Source organism: Hemitrygon akajei, chromosome 17, assembly GCF_048418815.1.
Source record: "Hemitrygon akajei chromosome 17, sHemAka1.3, whole genome shotgun sequence".
Classification (NCBI taxonomy): Eukaryota; Metazoa; Chordata; class Chondrichthyes; order Myliobatiformes; family Dasyatidae; genus Hemitrygon; species Hemitrygon akajei.
Genome location: NC_133140.1, coordinates 50,985,005 through 51,003,243, shown reverse-complemented (window position 1 = coordinate 51,003,243; position 18,239 = coordinate 50,985,005). Strand labels below are relative to the sequence as shown.

General features: G+C 39.7%; 1 protein-coding gene across 1 annotated transcript; it reads left to right on the top strand.

The window, feature by feature from the left end:
• The first annotated feature begins 5,522 nt into the window (after window positions 1–5,522).
• uqcrfs1 (ubiquinol-cytochrome c reductase, Rieske iron-sulfur polypeptide 1) lies at window positions 5,523–18,034 on the top strand. The gene is made up of 2 exons (XM_073070089.1): window positions 5,523–5,816; window positions 17,250–18,034. Exons 1-2 carry the CDS (start codon window positions 5,606–5,608, stop codon window positions 17,858–17,860), a joined length of 822 nt encoding a protein of 273 aa, XP_072926190.1. The 5' UTR covers window positions 5,523–5,605; the 3' UTR covers window positions 17,861–18,034.
• The last annotated feature ends 205 nt before the right edge of the window (window positions 18,035–18,239 follow it).

Sequence of the window (18,239 nt, the reverse complement as noted above, 5' to 3'; positions counted from 1 at the left end):
GCGACAGACTCAACCACCTGATAGACTTGACCTGCAAATATACTTGTAAGAAACTTCGCCCCGTGGGGACTCTCTTTTAAAACAAAGTGGGGTGGGGGGTGAATGTGGTAAACTATATATACCTGTCTGGACACGCCCCTCTGCTGACTGCTCCTGTGGCTCCTCCCACAGACCCCTGTATAAAGGTGATTGGGGCATGGCTCCTCCCTCAGTCTCCGAGATGTCGTGCTCCCTTTTTGCTGCTAATAAAAGCCTATCGTTCACTTACTGTCTCCGAGAGTTATTGATGGTGCATCAGAGGGTGTGCCTGCTTCTTTACTCTTTTAGGAGGTTGAGGAGATTTGGCTTGTCACAAAATCTCTAGCAAATGTTCTCAGATCTACTGTTGAAAGAATCCTCACTGGTTGGAACTTGGGCTGATATGGCAACTCATATACACAAGACTCTAAATAGTTGCAGTGAATAGTCGTGTAAGCCCAATACATCACGTTCACATCACTTCCCACTGTTGTTAGTATCTAAAGGAGTTACCTCAAGAGGACAACATTCAACCTTCTCACACCATCGGGCAGGAGATACAGAAGCCTGAAGTCCCACACCACCAGGTTCAAGTATAGTTCCTTCCCTTCAACCATTCTGTTCTAGCACAAGCCAGCATAACACTAATCACCAGAGCTCTGCCACATTATAGCCACTTTGAATACTTTGCACTAAAATGGAGTTGGGTATTTTTTATTCTAATTGGCTTCTTTCTTGTAAAGATGTGTATAATTTATGGTCAACAGTTTCCAATCCATTTGTTTGTCCAAATGTCTTTTAAACATTGTAATTGTACCTGCCTTTTCTGGCAGCTCACTCCATGTACCCACCATCTTGCACGTGAAAAACTTGCCTCTTGAATTACCTCTAAATTATTCTGTTCTCACCCTAAACCTATACTCTTAAATTGAGATGTCCTTACCCTGGGAAAGCGGACAGACATCCCATTTTATAAACCTCTATAAAATCATTCCTCAGCCTTTATTGCTCCAGAGAGAACTGTCCCAGTCTCTCATTCTGTTTTGTGTCAAAATTGATTTGTAGCTTGATTTCTTTTTTTTCCCCACAAAAGCAAAAATCTGTTGGTGTAGTGTGATTTATCTACCAAAGTTTAGGCACAATACCAACTTCTTGTCACCCACATAGAAGCTGGTAGTCCGAGTTTGTATTATGTGACATTGTTTTCTGATTGTTTCTGTATTCAATTTTATAGTGAAAATACTTTTGTAACCTGTAAAAAATATAGCTATTGAATATCCAAATCTGACTTTTGAAATGGGTGTAGATATGTTGGCATCTCCTTACAGAGGTCTCATCCAACAGTCTCTTTTAATATTTCTATTGCTCCCTTTATGACTTGATCTCTCCTGTTAGTTTCCTCATCCACAACATCATCTGATGAATCTTCTTTTCGTATCTGCATTGACTCCTTTCTTTCTGGCCTTCCATTCATCCAGCTCGGCCTTGGTCTTTGCATTGACTTACAAGCAGATGTTTGTCTCCTGCTTGAAGTTCCTGTAATAACCTTAATGCACGCAGAGTAGATTCTGGTTCTTTATACTCACAAAAGCCAAATGTTTGCAACTTTCCTAAAGCTCCTTGAACTCTCTTCCAGCTTAAAAGCAAGCCACATTTCGCATGTAACTGCCTGAATATCAGAATCTTACTCAGGTCTGTCACCTACAAAACCTGCTGAAGTCAGACCACTGCTTTTGACACTTTCACAGCTTCTCTAAGCAGCGTGGTCCTTCCTTGGTCCAATATGTTTTCCAACCAGAGGCACAGAGGCTGGCACCAGCACCTATTTGTCCTCTGCTGGGCAATGGTTCATGGTGTTCAGCATAAAGACAGTTGTGGCATCATCCAGTACCTTTCTTAATTTACTTTCAGCAGACTTTATTGTAGGGGACGTGGCATACTATTGTAGTGGATGGATCTCCAACAAGTTGTAGTTGCCTCAGTCAATCCATGCCCCCAGAATGCTGGCCCTCCTATTTTTACCACATGCAAGCTTAATGTGGCTTATTGGTTGTTGTATTTCACTATTACCTATGTCATTCCCACCAAAGTTATCTTTTCTCCAGTATCAATTCTCAGTTGGATATCTGCAGGCTTCAGTTTGGTATCTTTGAAATCCCATTCAAAGTCATTTTATGGAAAGACTAAAACATCTGAACAGGTGCCCAATTCCATTTTAATTAATTTGCCATTATTAAATATATAATATTTAAATATATAAATATAAATATATAAAGCATAAGCCTTATTGCTTGTCTGTTGTTAGTTTTCACATTGTGCATTTCATGCTACATAGTGTCACTCTCAACATTATAGGAATTTTCATCAACAGCATGCAGATTAATGCTCTTTTTGAAACTTGACTTTTTAGATTTTCTCTTCCCTGTGCTATCCATTTATTTTATTTTGCCTGACACGCTCTTTGTACGTATCCTACTTTGTCGCATTTTCAGAAGTTTTGCCTTTAAATCTGCATTTTCTTGGTGTCTGTGAGACTCTGCCACAACGGTAACACAATTTGTTTGCCCAGGCTGGTTTCTGTTTAGACACTGCAATTTTGTTCACACTCACTTTCATTACCGACTGCAATTCAATTGTGTCTGTCTGCGGTTTTCATTGAAACAGTGATTTCAACTGCTCTTTTAAATGTAAGTTGTGCTTCAGTTAGGAACCATTTTTGATTTTTTTTTGTAAGATTCCACAAACTAACTGATCTCTCAATACATCATTAATCCCATCATTGAACTTATAATGTCTGGACAATCTCTTGATTTCAGCCACATATGCTGAAAATGACTCCCCTTCTTTTTGATTCTACTTCTAAAACCTAAAGTGTTGTGCAATCAACAATGATCATGGTCCCAGGTGATCCTGCATCACTTTGACAATATCAGCAAAGCTAATTTCGGATGGTTTGGTTGGGGCAGTTAAACTTTGAAGTAAACTGTATGCCTTTAAATCCAATGTACTCAGCAAAATTGGCACGTTTCTCATTGGCTATTTCATTTGCTTCAAATTACTGTTCAATTTGCTCAGTATATAAAATCCAGTTATCTGTTATGTAATCATATCAGTCTATCATTCTGCAGTCACCAGCTATTTCTGCTCTTTTTAAAATGATTATTATCACATGGTACTGAACCCTGAATTCTTTTGCTTTCTGCCTTTTTAAAAACTCAACAGTTTCTGCACATGGTGTGCTGTTTTTCGACTGAATGTTCCTCACTGCACCTCAACAGGTCGATAGCTGTCTTGAAAAATACCTTCAAGCAACACACACAAAATGCTGGTGGAACACAACAGGCCAGGCAGCATCTCTCGGAAGAAGTACAGTCGACATTTCAGGTCAAGACCCTTCGTCAGGACGAATGGAAAAAAGAGATAGTAAGACATTTAAAAGTGGGAGGGGGGTGGGGAGACCCGAAATGATAGGAGAAGACAGGAGGGGCAGGGGTGAAGCTAAGAGCTGGGAAGTTGATTGGCAAAAGGGATACAAGGCAGGAGAAGGGGGAGTATCATAGAATGGACGGCCTTGGAAGAAAGGGGGAGGGGAACACCAGAGGAAGATGGAGAACAGGCAAGGAGCTATTATGAGAGGGAGAGAGAGAAAAGGAAAAATAAAATTTTAATTAAAAATTAGGATGGGGTAAGAAGGGGAGGAGGGGCATTAACGGAAGTTAGAGAAATCAATGTTCATGCCATCAGGTTGGAGCTACCCAGACAGAATATCAGGTGTTGTTCCTCCAACCTTAGTGTGGCTTCATCTCAACAGTAGAGGAGGCCATGGATTGACATGTCAGAATGGGAATGGGACGTGGAATTAAAATGTGTGGCCACTGGGAGAGCCTGCTTCCTCTGGCGGACAGAGCGTAGCCTCCAACCTGATGGCATGAACGAACACCTATGCTCTGCCGCCAGAGAAAGCAGGATCTCCCAGTGGCCACACATTTTAATTCCACGTTCCATTCCCATATCTCAATCCATAGCCTTCTCTACTGTCGAGTTGAAGCCACACTCAGATTGGAGGAACAACACCTTATATTCCGTCTGGGTAGCCTCCAACCTGATGGCATGAACATTGATTTCTCTAACTTCCATTAATGCCCCTCATTCCCTTCTTAACCCATCCCTAATTTTTAAATATTTTTTTTTCTTTTCTCTCTTTCCCTCTCATAATAACTCCTTGCCTGTTCTCCATCTTCCTCTGGTGCTCCCCTCCCACTTTCTTTCTTCCAAGGCCTTCCGTCCTATGATACTCCCCCTTCTCCAACCTTTTATTCCTTTTGCCAATCAACTTTCCAGCTCTTAGCTTCATCCCTCCCCCTCCTGTCTTCTCCTATCATTTCGGGTCTCCCCCTCCCCCACCCCCTTTTAAATGTCTATCTCTTTTTTCCGTTAGTCCTGATGAAGGGTCTCGACCCGAAACGTCGACTGTACTTCTTCCTATAGATGCTGCCTGGCCTGCTGCGTTCCACCAGCATTTTGTGCGTGTTGCTTGAATTTCCAGCATCTGCGGATTTTCTCGTGTTTGCGTTGAAAAATACCTTGTCGCCAATGTTAAGTTTTGTAACTTCAACACATTAAACTCATTGAAAGGAAGACACAGAAGTCTGAATTTTTTAATCTACTTTCAGTGAGGCACACACATGATGGTATATGCAATTCACATTTTTACATATAACCATAATGAATTATATAAACAAAGAATGCTTAATCAAACAATATATTTACAAGATGACTCAAATATTAAATACACAAGTTACAATATCCAAAGCTGAAATTTATAGTTTAAACCAATTAACTTGGCCTTTGCCATATTACATGTTGCAGAAGGATGGTGTGTGCAAACTGGCTGTTTTTCCTGCAGTAGATCTGTGGCTGCACTTATTGCCGGTAAAATGCAGTCTTGATTGAAAGGAATTACAAAACAACGTCGTGTCTCTTTTCACATATAGAAAGGTGAAAGGTTACCATTCCTATTCAATTACTTGAAAGGTCATCTCTTCAATTTCACACTCAGTAATTTGGCCAAAGGTCAGCCCCTGGGTTTAAGCAAGCACATAGTCTTACTGTCTGTGCACCCTCAAGGCTTCGCATAACCCAAGGCAAAGTCAGATTGTATCAGTCCTGATGAAGAGTGTCTACCTGAAACGTGAACTATTTCCCTGCTGCCTGAACTGCACAGTTCCTCCAACATTTTGTGTGCGTGGCTGTATCTACCCATGGATACCATTGGTGCAAATAATGCGATTCGTTTGTTTTGTTCTAGATTAAGTTCTCTAATCTTTGTTTCCAGTTCATTTGACGTATAAGTCGTACACCTGCAAACAAACAAACGGTGCTGCAAAGACGCCTACCTGAGAGAGCCCAGATCTGCGCTTGCGCATTCGCAACCAGCCGGCCTCCTTGCGCGTGCGCATTCGCAAGTAATCGGCCTCGGCTACGTTGGCCCCTCTGCGCTTGCGTGCTCTCTGACGCCACTCGTCCTTTGGGCGGTAGGAGGTCGTTGCTGAGGCCTACCCGAGTCCTGCCGGCCGGCGCTTTCCCGATGCTGTCGTTTACCCTCCGCTCCGGGGCATTTGCCCCGTACCTGTCCGCCACCTCAAACACGGTGGCGTCGCAGCTGAAGCCCCTGGTACCCGGCTTGGTTTCCAAGGCTGACGCGGTGTTGCTGGACCCGAAGCGGCCGTTTCTGTGCAGGGAGTCGTTGATGGGCCAGGCGCCCCGGAGCGGTGCTGCCGCCACCGCCGGCCTCAACGGTGAGTCTGGAGGCTCGGGCCTGGCTGTGAGGGTCTGGACCCTGGTGGAAGTCCTCGGAGTGCCCTCACAATGCATCCGGTTGCGTGGTTTGGTTTTAGGAAGTTGCAACTGGCCTAAGTTTGAACTGAGGTTTCAGGTGACCTTGTGATAACTAATTCCGCGAGACGTCTTTAAAAAAATATCAGTCACCCAGTAACATGCAATGTTAAATCACGGGGCCTAAAATAACAATTTACGTAGCTGATTCAAGTTATCGTATGCAATTATTCTTATTGATATGCCTGGCTACTTCGACCAGGGCCCTAGTTGAAGCCTTAAGTCGCTATCCATCCAACTTACAACTTAAGCAGTTTGGACGAAAAACATGGCTTATTTAAAACAGGCTATCAAGACTTGTCTTGGTTTAATTATTTTATTAATTTCTAGTTAAGCTCTGCTCAGTGCTTGTGCGCACCTTGATTGTTGTTGTTAAGAATTTTTAAATTCAGGATGTGGCTGTGATGCTGCCGGAGGCCGGATTTAAAGTTCAGTTTAGTGGGCAATTGGTGACGTCTTGAAGGGTAGCAGTACTGTTGAAGGTACTCCCACATTGACCCTAAGTGGGAATTGTGATGGTGAATTTGCTATTGAAGAGACCTATAAATTGTTAAATGTTGTAACTAAATTAGGGAAACATTACATTAGGGAAAGAATCTGAATTTATTTAAATCTTGCATCTGTCCCATAACGTGAGGGAGTAAAAAATCTTCGCGTTATGACTCTGTTGCAATGTACAGACATGTGAATTTAAAAGTCTAATCAATGGCTTGTGGAAAGAAGCTGTCCCGTAGCCTGTTGATCCTGGCTTTCATGCTGTGGTATACAATTTGCCAGACAAGCAGCTGAAACAGTTTATGGTTGGGGTGACTGGTGTCCTCGATGATCTTCCAGGCCTTTATTGGTCTACTGCTGTAAATGTCCTCAGTGGAAGAGAGTTCACATCCACGGATGCACTGGGCTGCCTGTACCACTCTCTGCAGTGCCTAGCGATCATTAATTTTTTTTTCCTTTCTCTCTTTCCCTCTCATAATAACTCCTTGCCTGTTCTCCATCTTCCTCTGGTGCTCCCCTCCCCCTTTCTTTCTTCCAAGGCCTTCCGTCCTATGATACTCCCCCTTCTCCAACCTTTTATCCCTTTTGCCAATCAATGGTGCAGTTCCTGTACCCGGCGTGATAAAGCCAGTCAGGATGCTCTTGAAGTGCCCCCGTAGAAGGTCTTGAGGATTTGGGGGCTCATGCTGAACTAGAAGTGGAAGTGGCCTGAAGTGGAAGAGGTGCTGTTGTGTATTTTTTTGCCACACTGTCCAGGTGAGATCTTCAGTGATGTGTATACTGAGGAACTTGACATTCAATACCCTCTCAACTACAGTCCCATTGATAATGATTGGGACGAGCCTGTCCCTGTTCCTCCTGTAGGCTGTCTCATCACCACTAGAAATAAGGCCAATCAATGTCGTGTCATCTGCAAATCCATTCAGCAAATTGGAGCTGCATGTGGCAACACAGTCGTGGGTGTAAAGGGAGTAGAGGATAGGACTTAGGACACAACCCTGGGGGCACCTGTGTTGAGGGGCAGAGGTGAGGGAGACCATCCTTACCACCTGTTGCCAATCCGATAGGATCCAGCTGTACAAGGCGGGGTGTAGACTGAAGTCTCTGAGCTTCCTGTCAAGTCTGAAGGGAATTATGATGTTGAAGGCTGAACTGTAGTCCAGGAACAGCATTCTAATGTGTGTATCCCTCTTCTGTTGCCATTTGAGCAAACTGCTTTGTATTTGATTATTTTCTTGAATGTTCTTGGAGCTACATACATATAGGAAAGGTGAGAGTATTCTGCCACATTCCTGACTTGCACCCGGCAACGCATTTGGCAAGTCAAGTGAAAGGTCACTTAGTGTAGGATCCATGTTTATCACCAAAATGTGTCAATGGTAAATAATACATGATCTGATCAGTTTTCAATCACAGATCCAGCCCTGAACTGCCCACGTACATGGTCACCTTTGATTTTCATCTTTTAGAACACTCTTGAACATTAATTGATGAGCAATGCTAATTTACCTCCTTTTATATTTGATCATTTTTTCACCAGTAAGATTTTCTTTATGGTTCAAGGAAGAAAGCAATTGATCTGGTCAATTTTGCCTCACCATATTTGTTTCTGAAATTTACTTTTATAATCTGTGTATTGGTTGACAGGCTAATGTTTATTCCTCATCCCTAAATGGCCTTAAGATGGTAAATGAGCTGTTGCTTTGAACCATTGCAGTCCTAGTGAAGATGTACCGTGAAATACCAAGTGTAGGTAAATTGTTGGAGATGGTCATTGTTTCAACAGGGTAAACTTAAGCTTCCTAATTCTATTCCAAGGTCATTTGAGTACAAACTAAACCACAAAGGCTTTAGTACCCTTCCTAGAAGATTACATTGATCCTGAACCCGTGGATGGTCAGCCTCAAAACAGCAACAGGAAGATTGTTGTTGGTGCTTCTTAGGACAACATCTTCAGCTGTATGAAATTGCCTTCATTATAAAGTGAGAAGTGGAAATTGAATGTTTGTGACTGGTTTGTGCTAAATTTTATTCAGAATTCCTTAATTTAAGGAAACTAGAACCAGTTCAGTAACATCCAGCCTTTGGTATAAATAGTAAGTAACATCTGTGTCATGCAAGTGGCAGATAAATGCATCTACAGTAGGAGAATGTGATTATTGCTGATAACATTATCATTGTCAAATCTCACACCATGGGAATCTGGGTTCACCACCGATCAGAAACTTGGAAAAGTTACTTTCTATGATGGTAGATGCAGATTTAAATTGGCAAATTTGGAAACTGCTTTTCAAAAATCCTGCTTCTCTAGATGCTTCACCATATGTTTTGATTTTAGTTTGGGTAAATTCATTTACTATTCACACAGGTACTGAGGTACAGGTAATTCTGGCACATCAGTACATCAAGTTAGTACAAGGGAAAAGCAACAGCAATGCAGAATGCTGTGTTGCAGTTACAGAGGAAGTGTAGTACAGGTAGACAAATTATGTACAAAGGCCTCAACTACAGTGACTATGCACGGTTGAATTTGTCACATAAGTATAACAAGTGCACCAGGAAGACATCAGGGTTTGCATCCTGGAGGTTTTAATCACTATGTGCACTCTTAACACTGAATGGTAACTAGCAAATATGAAGTTGAATTCTTTTACATACTGTAGATTAATAATTATTAGTAAATTTCTTGAACATTATTTCATTTTGATTTTAAATTGAATTACTAATATTGTAATTTTTGATTTGCACTTTACAGAATCACATTTTTGTACAGCGCAGAAATGCCCCCATGCCCCCTTCCCCCCCCCCCCCCGACAACCTGTCCATACTGACTGTGTAGCCTGAATTAGGCCCATATCACTCTTTGCCTTTCCCATCTAAGATCTGTCCAAATGACCTGCTGATCTGCTGTGGATAACTTCGTTCACCACTGCTCTGCTTACAGATTCCTTTTTAGGACTCTTTGCAACTTGTTATCAGTATTGTTTTTAATTGCATATTTTGTCGTCTTTTGCACATTAGTTGTTTGTCAGTCTTGTTTATGTATAGATTTTTGTAAAATTCTGTTGTACTTCATATTACTTGGAAATGCCTGTAAGAAGTGGATCTCAAGGTACTACATGATAACATACGTAATTTTATAATAAATTTACATTGAACTTTGAATTTTTAAATGTTATAATCGTACTTACCTCCATCTCCTCTTCTGATAACTTGTTCCAGATAATCAGTCTGTGGAAAAATACTCAGACCTTCTCTAAATTTCACCCTTCTTATCTTAAACTTGTACCCTTTAATTGGATTTTGTTGCCACAATGTACCAAGATAGAGTGGAAAAACTTTTGTTTTCCATGTCATCCAGATCATTCCAAACATGAGAACATCAAGATAATACTAAAAGAAAACCAATGTTATAGCAAAAGTGTAGATAGAAAATAAGGTGCAAAGACCACAAAGGGATAGGTTGAAAGATCAAGAGTTATCTTTATTGTACAAGAGGTTCATTCAAGAGTCTTATAACAGTAGAATCTTTCCTTCAACCTGGTGCCGCATGTTTTCCAGTGCTGTTTAGGGGTGGGGTGGGGAGGCAGATAAAGAAAGTATGATTGAGCTGAGTGGGGTCTTTGATTATGTTGGCTGCTTTTATGAGGCAGCGGGAAATGAAGATGGAAGGGAGGCTTTTTTTTGTGATGGACTGGACTGTGTTCACAACTATCTATAATTTCTTGTGGTACTGGGAAGAGTAGTTGCTACAAGGTGTAATACATCCAAGTAGGATCATTTGGTGAATCAGTAAAAATTTGTGAGGGTCTTTAGGAACAGGTAAACTTCTGATGAAGTGGAGACATCTGCGTGCTTTCTCAGCCATAGGTACTAGACTCCCCTTCCAGAAAAAGACTCTTATATATCCTATCTTTACCCCTCTATTTCCTAACCCCCTCACTTCCTATGTATCAGATAGAATAAATCCAACCTATGCAATCTCTTCTTATAATAGCATTCCTCCATTCCATATAACATCCTGGTGAATCTCTTCTATGTGTTCTCAATAGCTGCAACATCTGCCATATAACATGGTACCAGAATAGGTCATAAATTTTCATATATGGTCTACCAAGTATTTTGTACATTGATGACATGACATCCCAACTCTTCCATTCAGTGGCTCAACTGATGAAGGCAAACATACTAAATGCCATCTCACTACACTATCCACTTCAGATTCCACTTTCACTCAGCTATGCATTTGTACCCCATGGTCCATGTATCATTGCTCCTAAGATCCCAGCCCTATATTTTGCAAGTGATTACCTCATACTTGCCTGGATTAAGTTCCACCTACTAAGTCTGATCTATGTCCTTCTCTATCATTGGACAATGTTCTTCACTCTCTATGGCTCCATTAGTGTAGTACATTCCCATTCAAGTTATTTATATACTGTTTATTTCACCCAGCCATGTCCCAGAACTAATTTGTGCAGTACACCACTTGTTACAGACTTCCGGTCAGAAATGTACCATCCATCAATACTCTGCCTCCCATCACCATGCCGGTTTTGATTCCAGTTTGCTGATATGCCTTGGGTATCATGAAAGATGCTTTAGCCTCATTTAGGTTCACGAGGTACATGGGACTTCCTATCACAATTGCAACAGCCTCAAAGCTGTCTCTTGTTACGGATGTTTTATTTGTTGCTTAGGTACAATGAATGGTTGGTGTGGCTTGTCATTACCTGTAAAGTGGGACGGGCTTTGAGCAGCAAGTGAATATAGGTCTATCATGGATGAGCACCCAGATTTAATTAAGCTACACATACAAAATGCTGGAGGAACTCAGCAGGTCAGGCAGCAACCATGGAAATGGAACAGTCCTAAAGAAGGGTCTCAGCCCAAAACGTCGACTGTTTATTCATTTCCATGGATGCTGCCTGACCTGCTGAGTTCCATCAGCATTTTGTGTGTTGCTTTTGAATTTCCAGCATCGTCAGAATTTGTGTTATTAATTAAGCCATTTGTTTGAAGTTGTATCAGTGGTTAGTGTTTGAGAAGATTATTAGTTTCATACTATCTTGTTAATAGGACTTAGAGGTGTAACAATTCACTTCGTGTAAAGTAAGCCATTTCTCTATCTGTGGTTTAACAAATTAAATTTTGAAGTATTAAAGGACGCTCCTCAAAATTCCATTTTACAATTTTTTTAAACACATGAGCTTTCATTAAATTCTCTTATGTACAATCTTAAAGATTGCACTCCTCTACACTTTATATAGAATAAATAGTTTGCTTTAAGGTGCTTTCATGCAAAGCTTCTTTTCAACATGTTGCACCTTAAACTATCTACAGAATGTATAAGATCACTAAGAAAGTAATTCATAAGAACTTTTCACTTCTCAAAGTATACCTCAATACTGTGTACGCCAGATGAATTATTAGATCCTGAATTATTCATGCTGATTATGGCTGGATGCAAAATCCGGAATTAATTTACACATTTTACTTCTTTCCTGTCTCTCCCCCATACAGCACCACTGATATTGTTTCCAGACACTATTGTTTTGGCTATATTATTTGTGCTGCCTTATTTAACTAATTGGAAAATTGTTCATTTGCATGGTTTCACGGCAGCTTTCTCAGACTGCATATATGCAACTGAATAATATGGAATACAATTTTAAGATTAGTCTTAATTAATTTGTTTCATTTAGAGATGATAGATAGATAGATAGATAGATACTTTATTCATCCCCATGGGGAAATTCAACATTTTTTCCAATGTCCCATACACTTGTTGTAGCAAAAACTCCTTACATACAATACTTAACTCAGTAATAATATGATATGCATCTAAATCACTAACTCAAAAAGCATTAATAATAGCTTTAAAAAAAAAAAAAGTTCTTAAGTCCTGGCAGTTGAATTGTAAAGCCTAATGGCATTGGGGAGTATTGACCTCTTCATCCTGTCTGAGGAGCATTGCATCGACAGTAACCTGTCGCTGAAACTGCTTCTCTGTCTCTGGATGGTGCTATGTAGAGGATGTTCAGGGTTTTCCATAATTGACCGTAGCCTACTCAGCGCCCTTCGCTCAGCTACCGATGTTAAACTCTCCAGTACTTTGCCCACGACAGAGCCCGCCTTCCTTATCAGCTTATTAAGACGTGAGGCGTCCTTCTTCTTAATGCTTCCTCCCCAACACGCCACCACAAAGAAGAGGGCGCTCTCAACAACTGACCTATAGAACATCATCAGCATCTCACTGCAGACATTGAATGACGCCAACCTTCTAAGGAAGTACAGTCGACTCTGTGCCTTCCTGCACAAGGCATCTGTGTTGGCAGTCCAGTCTAGCTTCTCGTCCAACTGTACTCCCAGATACTTGTAGGTCTTAACCTGCTCCACACATTCTCCATTAATGATCACTGGCTCCATATGAGGCCTAGATCTCCTAAAGTCCACCACCATCTCCTTGCAACATGGCAACAGGCCCTGTGGCCCATTGAGCCTGTTCTGCCCAATTACATCCATGTGACTGATTAATGTGCTAACTTGTGCATTTTTTTTCTGTTATGTGGAAGAAATGGAACACCCGGAGGAAACCCACATGATCACAGGGAGAATGTTCAAATTCTTTATGGACAGTGGCAGAATTGAACCCTGTTTGTGGTCGCTAATAGTGTAACCCTTATCACTTTCTTTGATTTCTCTCTTATAACAACGATTACACTTCTAAAATACTGCTGCAAAGTATATTGGGATGGTCATTTCAAGGTGTCGTAGACAGATTGAAAACAGGAACATTACAGATGTCCTTTGAGCCTGTTCCACTATTTTATGTGATCTGGACTAATTATCTGATTAGTTTGCTTTGATACCATTTACCCACTTTCTCTACACATCACTTAATTTCTTTGGTGTTAAGAAATATCTTGAATACATTTAGCTATCTGGCTTCCACTGTTTTCTTTGATAGAAAATTACAAAACTTCACTGCCCTCTGGATGAAGAAATTTGACCTGATCTTATTTCTAAATGATATATTTATCTTGAGGATGTGACCCCAGATTGTGGACCCTCAAGCTATCCTCACTGGATTTGGGATGCCTTATTTGAATATTATAGTTTTTTTTATTCGATCTTCTCTCATTCTACCATGTTCCAGTGAATAACTGCTTTACCAGCCTAATATTCCCTAACTATTCGTGCTGGTACCCCATAAATCAGTCTACTGCAAGTTTTTCTTTCATTAAAGCTTGACTATTGGAACCATTTAGTGGCTTTTCTTTTAATTGAGTAAGATCTTTGTCAAAAAATAGGTGTTATACATTTTAGACTGACATTTATAAATCTAGGGACAGTAAGACAGTGTTGCACATAAACTCCTTAAAGGTATATTAGTAAACACAATTTCTGCAGTTCAACACAAAAAAAATCTGCAGTTGCTGGAACACGAAAGCAACACACAAAAAGCTGGAGGAACTGAGCAGAGCTTGGGTCTCAGCGCAAAACATCGACTTTATTCTTTTTCATAAATGCTGCCTGACCTGCTGAGTTTTTGTGTGTGTTGTTCTGCAGTTCAATTTTAACATGCTTACAGCTAAAGATATTTATGTATGAAAACATATGAAAAATTGAAAATGGAAAGAACCAGGCACCATGCAAGTCCAAAGCAATTTAATTGCTTATGTACACATCAACAAAACAACCAGAGCCATATATAGAATATAAAAGGAAGGTAGCATGTGAGGTGACGTTTTATTTCTTTTGTCTAAAGTTCTTTCTGTTGTTCTGAGCATTGCATACAATGTTTTGATTTTGTAAGAAATACCATATAGATTCACCAGGAATGTTGCCCGATATCCTGCTGAGAGATATAGCATAAAATAGTTCTGAACTTCCTGGAATAAATAAAATGAATAATGATTTAGATTGTATTTACAACTTTGAAACAGTTATTTTTGCCACAATGACTAAAATCTGATCTAGGCCATTTGGGAGAAAAGTTAAGAAGCACCATCCCACACAGGGATTGGTGTGTCATCCTCTCAAATAAATCACTTTAAATTTGCGGATTTTTTTGAAATGTTTAGCCTATTGTATTAATCAGCAATAAAGCCATGACAGTTAATTATGAAATGTACAATCAGACCTACCTAAGCATATGGCAGAGTAGATGAAAAGGGCAGAATGACCTTTGCAAATCCAGTGTTATCACATATTCTGCTTAAACATTCATAATTGCTTGTCAAGTTTTGCTTGGATCTGTTTCTATTTGATAAAGTATATGTCCCTTTCTGCTTTTTATCTTAAAGGATTTTGTTTCTTCTGAACAAAAGTAGGTGAGACACTTGATATCTGGTTCCCTCAAGGCTCCAAATGGCTACAGATCAATGTAAAATGTGCTTAAAATTATTTTTCAGTTCTAACTGGAATAATAAATACCTTTACAGAAAATGGAATAAAATTTCTTATTTTGCAACTCCATATTATTAATATGCATTAATATTAATAATATTGCTTTATATTCAACATAAATTGCTATAAAAAAGGAAATCACAGGTCCTCATTTCAAATTTGGAAGGTAATCTGCATTATAGAAGTATACTTAATCACACCACGGCACCAAAAAACATATGAGGTGCTAGATAGAAACATAGAAAACCTACAGCACAATAAAGCCCTTCGGCTCACAAAGCTGTGCCAAACATGTCCTTGCCTTAGAACTACCTAGGCTTACCGATACCCTCTATTTTTCTAAGCTCCATGTATCCATCCAGGAGTTTCTTAAAAGACCCTATCGTTTCTGCCTCCGCCGCCGCCAATTCCACGCACTCACCATTCTCTGCATTTAAAAAAAAAATTACTTCTGACATCACTGTACCTACTTCCAAGCACCTTAAAACTATGCCCTCTCATGCTAGCTATTTCAGCCCTGGGGAAAAGCCTCCTAACTATCTACACGATCAGTGCCTCTCATTATCTTGTACACCTCTATCAGGTCACCTTTCAAACTCCGTCACTCAATGTTTCATCCATTTGTAGTAACTGCCTCATTTACTGCTCTTAATACCTTTTAACAAAATAAATTTGGATTTGAGTTAATTCACTCATGAAGCAGGAATTGTTGCAAATATTTGGATTGTATTTTTGGAAATTCAGTGACCTATCTCTAACTTTGTCCTGTTACTGCAAAATGTGTCATATCTAAATTAATTTGAGCATATGATTTCCAGTGCTGAATATTTTATAATGTCAGTACCTTATATGGAAGCTTAGTATAAAACCTTCACTTTTATCATTTTTCATGACAATAACATTGTAGTAAGACCAAACTGCTAGCAATACTTCATCAGGTATCATTTCAAGTTTAGAACCGGAAATGTGACCAAGGCCCATTATTCATAATATTACCAAGATAGAACATAGAAGCAAAACTGAATTTTACCAGGAAACTGCAAGATGAAGTAGTTAACTTTCAAATTATGACGTAGCAAGGCCAAAACATGTTAATGGTTGTAATACTGTGCTTGGCTTCTGGTAAGGTGCAATGATATGTTCGATTAATGCCCATTATCTGCTAACTTAGCAATTAACTTTAGTTTTAGTTTTTGAAATGTATAAAGCCCATCTTGCTGAACATCCTGAAGTTGGGAAAGAGAGAGAGATACTGGCACATATTTTCCTTTCAGAGCACTTTACATTCAAGAAAGTCTTCTTGAAGTGTAGTCTCCAATGACTAAAGCATGGCAGTTATACTATATGCAACAAGTTTTCGTACAGAATAATGTCTAAAATCTGTTTGAATGATTAATTAAAAGTAAATATTGGATACTACCACCTCTTAAAAATTGCCATGGAATCTTTTGTGTCTGTATGGGAGAAGTAAGTGTATTAATGTTTTCCATGAACTGAGTTGCAAACCTTCATTTATCTGTTTATGCAAATGATTTATACTTTATAATGCCATGACTTATTTCTGTTTCATTAACGTTATTAGCCAAGAAGGGCTTCATGGTTGAAGAAACTGCGAAGTATAGATGACTAAACATTGATTGGAGGTAAATTTATGTAGGGAAGAGGGGGTAAACAATCAGCAAGAGTTAAGGTCAAATTCTAGCAGCTGAGCTAGAATCGCCTTGAACAGCGATTGCAATTGGGAAAGCCAAAAGGCGACATGAGAGGAGAGTGTATATCTTGGCTTCAGATAATGCTGCAATTGATTGTTAAGTGGAGCAATATAATACAAAATTTAGAAAAATTGAAAAATTTAAAGTCATTCCCTGGAACAACTTTGGAGCTAATGTGGACGATGAGAGTAGGTGTGATGATGCAGATTTCAGAGTGGAATGAGGGTGAGTGGTCAGTGTGTAGTTAGATATGGAAATATAAGGCATGGGTTAGAGCAAGGATAAACATAGAAAACCTACAGCACCATACAGGCCCTTCAGCCCACAATGCTTTGCCGAACATGTACATACTTAGAAATTACCTGAGGTTCCCATAACCCTCTATTTTTCTAAGCTCCATGTACCTATCCAGGAGTCACTTAAAAGACCCTGTTGTATAAGCAAATTTCATTTATATTATTTATAAGAATATAATTTATAGTAATATTTCAATATGTGTTTGTGCATTGGTGACAATGAAAAAAAAAACTTTTTCCAAATGGCCACTATTATCCAGATGATGCCAACAGTGAAATGAAGCAAAACTTGTTTTTCTTTGGTAGTACTAGCCAGGGGAGGAAAAATACCTTAATCTTAAAACTGTTCAAGCTGGAAGTAATCTAGATCAGCTGTCTAAGTATACCAGTTTGAAATTTTTTTGTCATTTTATTTTTGCAGTTTTGTCTACAATTCGATATGCACACAGTGATGTCAGCATTCCAGATTTCTCTGACTACCGACGGCAGGATGTTCAAGATTCCAAAAAATCTTCACAGAGCAGCAGTGATACCAGGAAAGGGTTCTCCTACTTGCTAACTGGGACTACAGCTGTTTTGGGTGCCTATGCTGCAAAGAATGTTGTCACCCAGTTCGTCACAAGCATGAGTGCCTCTGCTGATGTGCTGGCATTATCTAAGATCGAAGTTAAGTTGGGTGATATTCCAGAAGGCAAGAACGTGACCTTCAAATGGAGAGGCAAACCTCTTTTCATCCGCCACCGTTCATCCAAGGAAATTGAGACTGAGCAGGCAGTGAGCCTATCTGAGTTACGTGACCCACAGTTAGATTCTGATAGAGTAAAAGATCCGCAGTGGATGATTGTCATTGGTGTCTGCACTCACCTGGGCTGTGTACCAATAGCCAATGCGGGTGAATATGGTGGCTACTACTGCCCCTGCCATGGATCTCACTATGATGCATCAGGGAGAATCAGGAAAGGCCCTGCGCCTTTTAATCTGGAAGTTCCTCCATATGAATTCCTTAACGAAGAAGTTATCATTGTAGGTTAAATTTGATAACTTTAAATTGAGGACCTTCCTGTTTTACTGCTGTGTTATCGATACTATGGCAAATTGAACATTCATAGCACCAACCTGTTATGGTAATTCTTGTGATTTACTTTCGGAATGGGGGTAGTATGGTGTAAGCCATGCTTGTCTTCAATAAATAACCATTTTACCTTGGCCAACAATTGTGGTTCTATTCTTGAGAAATGTATCTTTGATTTTGATTTACTGTCTGAACTAGGAAAATCGTAGGATTAGGTCACACCAAACTTATTGGATTCATGAACTTTCACCCTGTAGTTAATTCTACACCCATGTAATATTCCTATTTCCAGCCTAAACAAAATAAACCTTACAATACTGTAAACTAACCTATCCTTAT

Excerpts from the sequence above, each read along its gene's own strand:
- uqcrfs1 (XM_073070089.1), top strand. The coding sequence starts at position 5,606 with ATGCTGTCGTTTACCCTCCGCTCCGGGGCATTTGCCCCGTACCTGTCC. Across the intron at positions 5,817-17,249 it reads CGCCACCGCCGGCCTCAACG|TTTTGTCTACAATTCGATAT; the intron begins GTGAGTCTGGAG and ends TTATTTTTGCAG.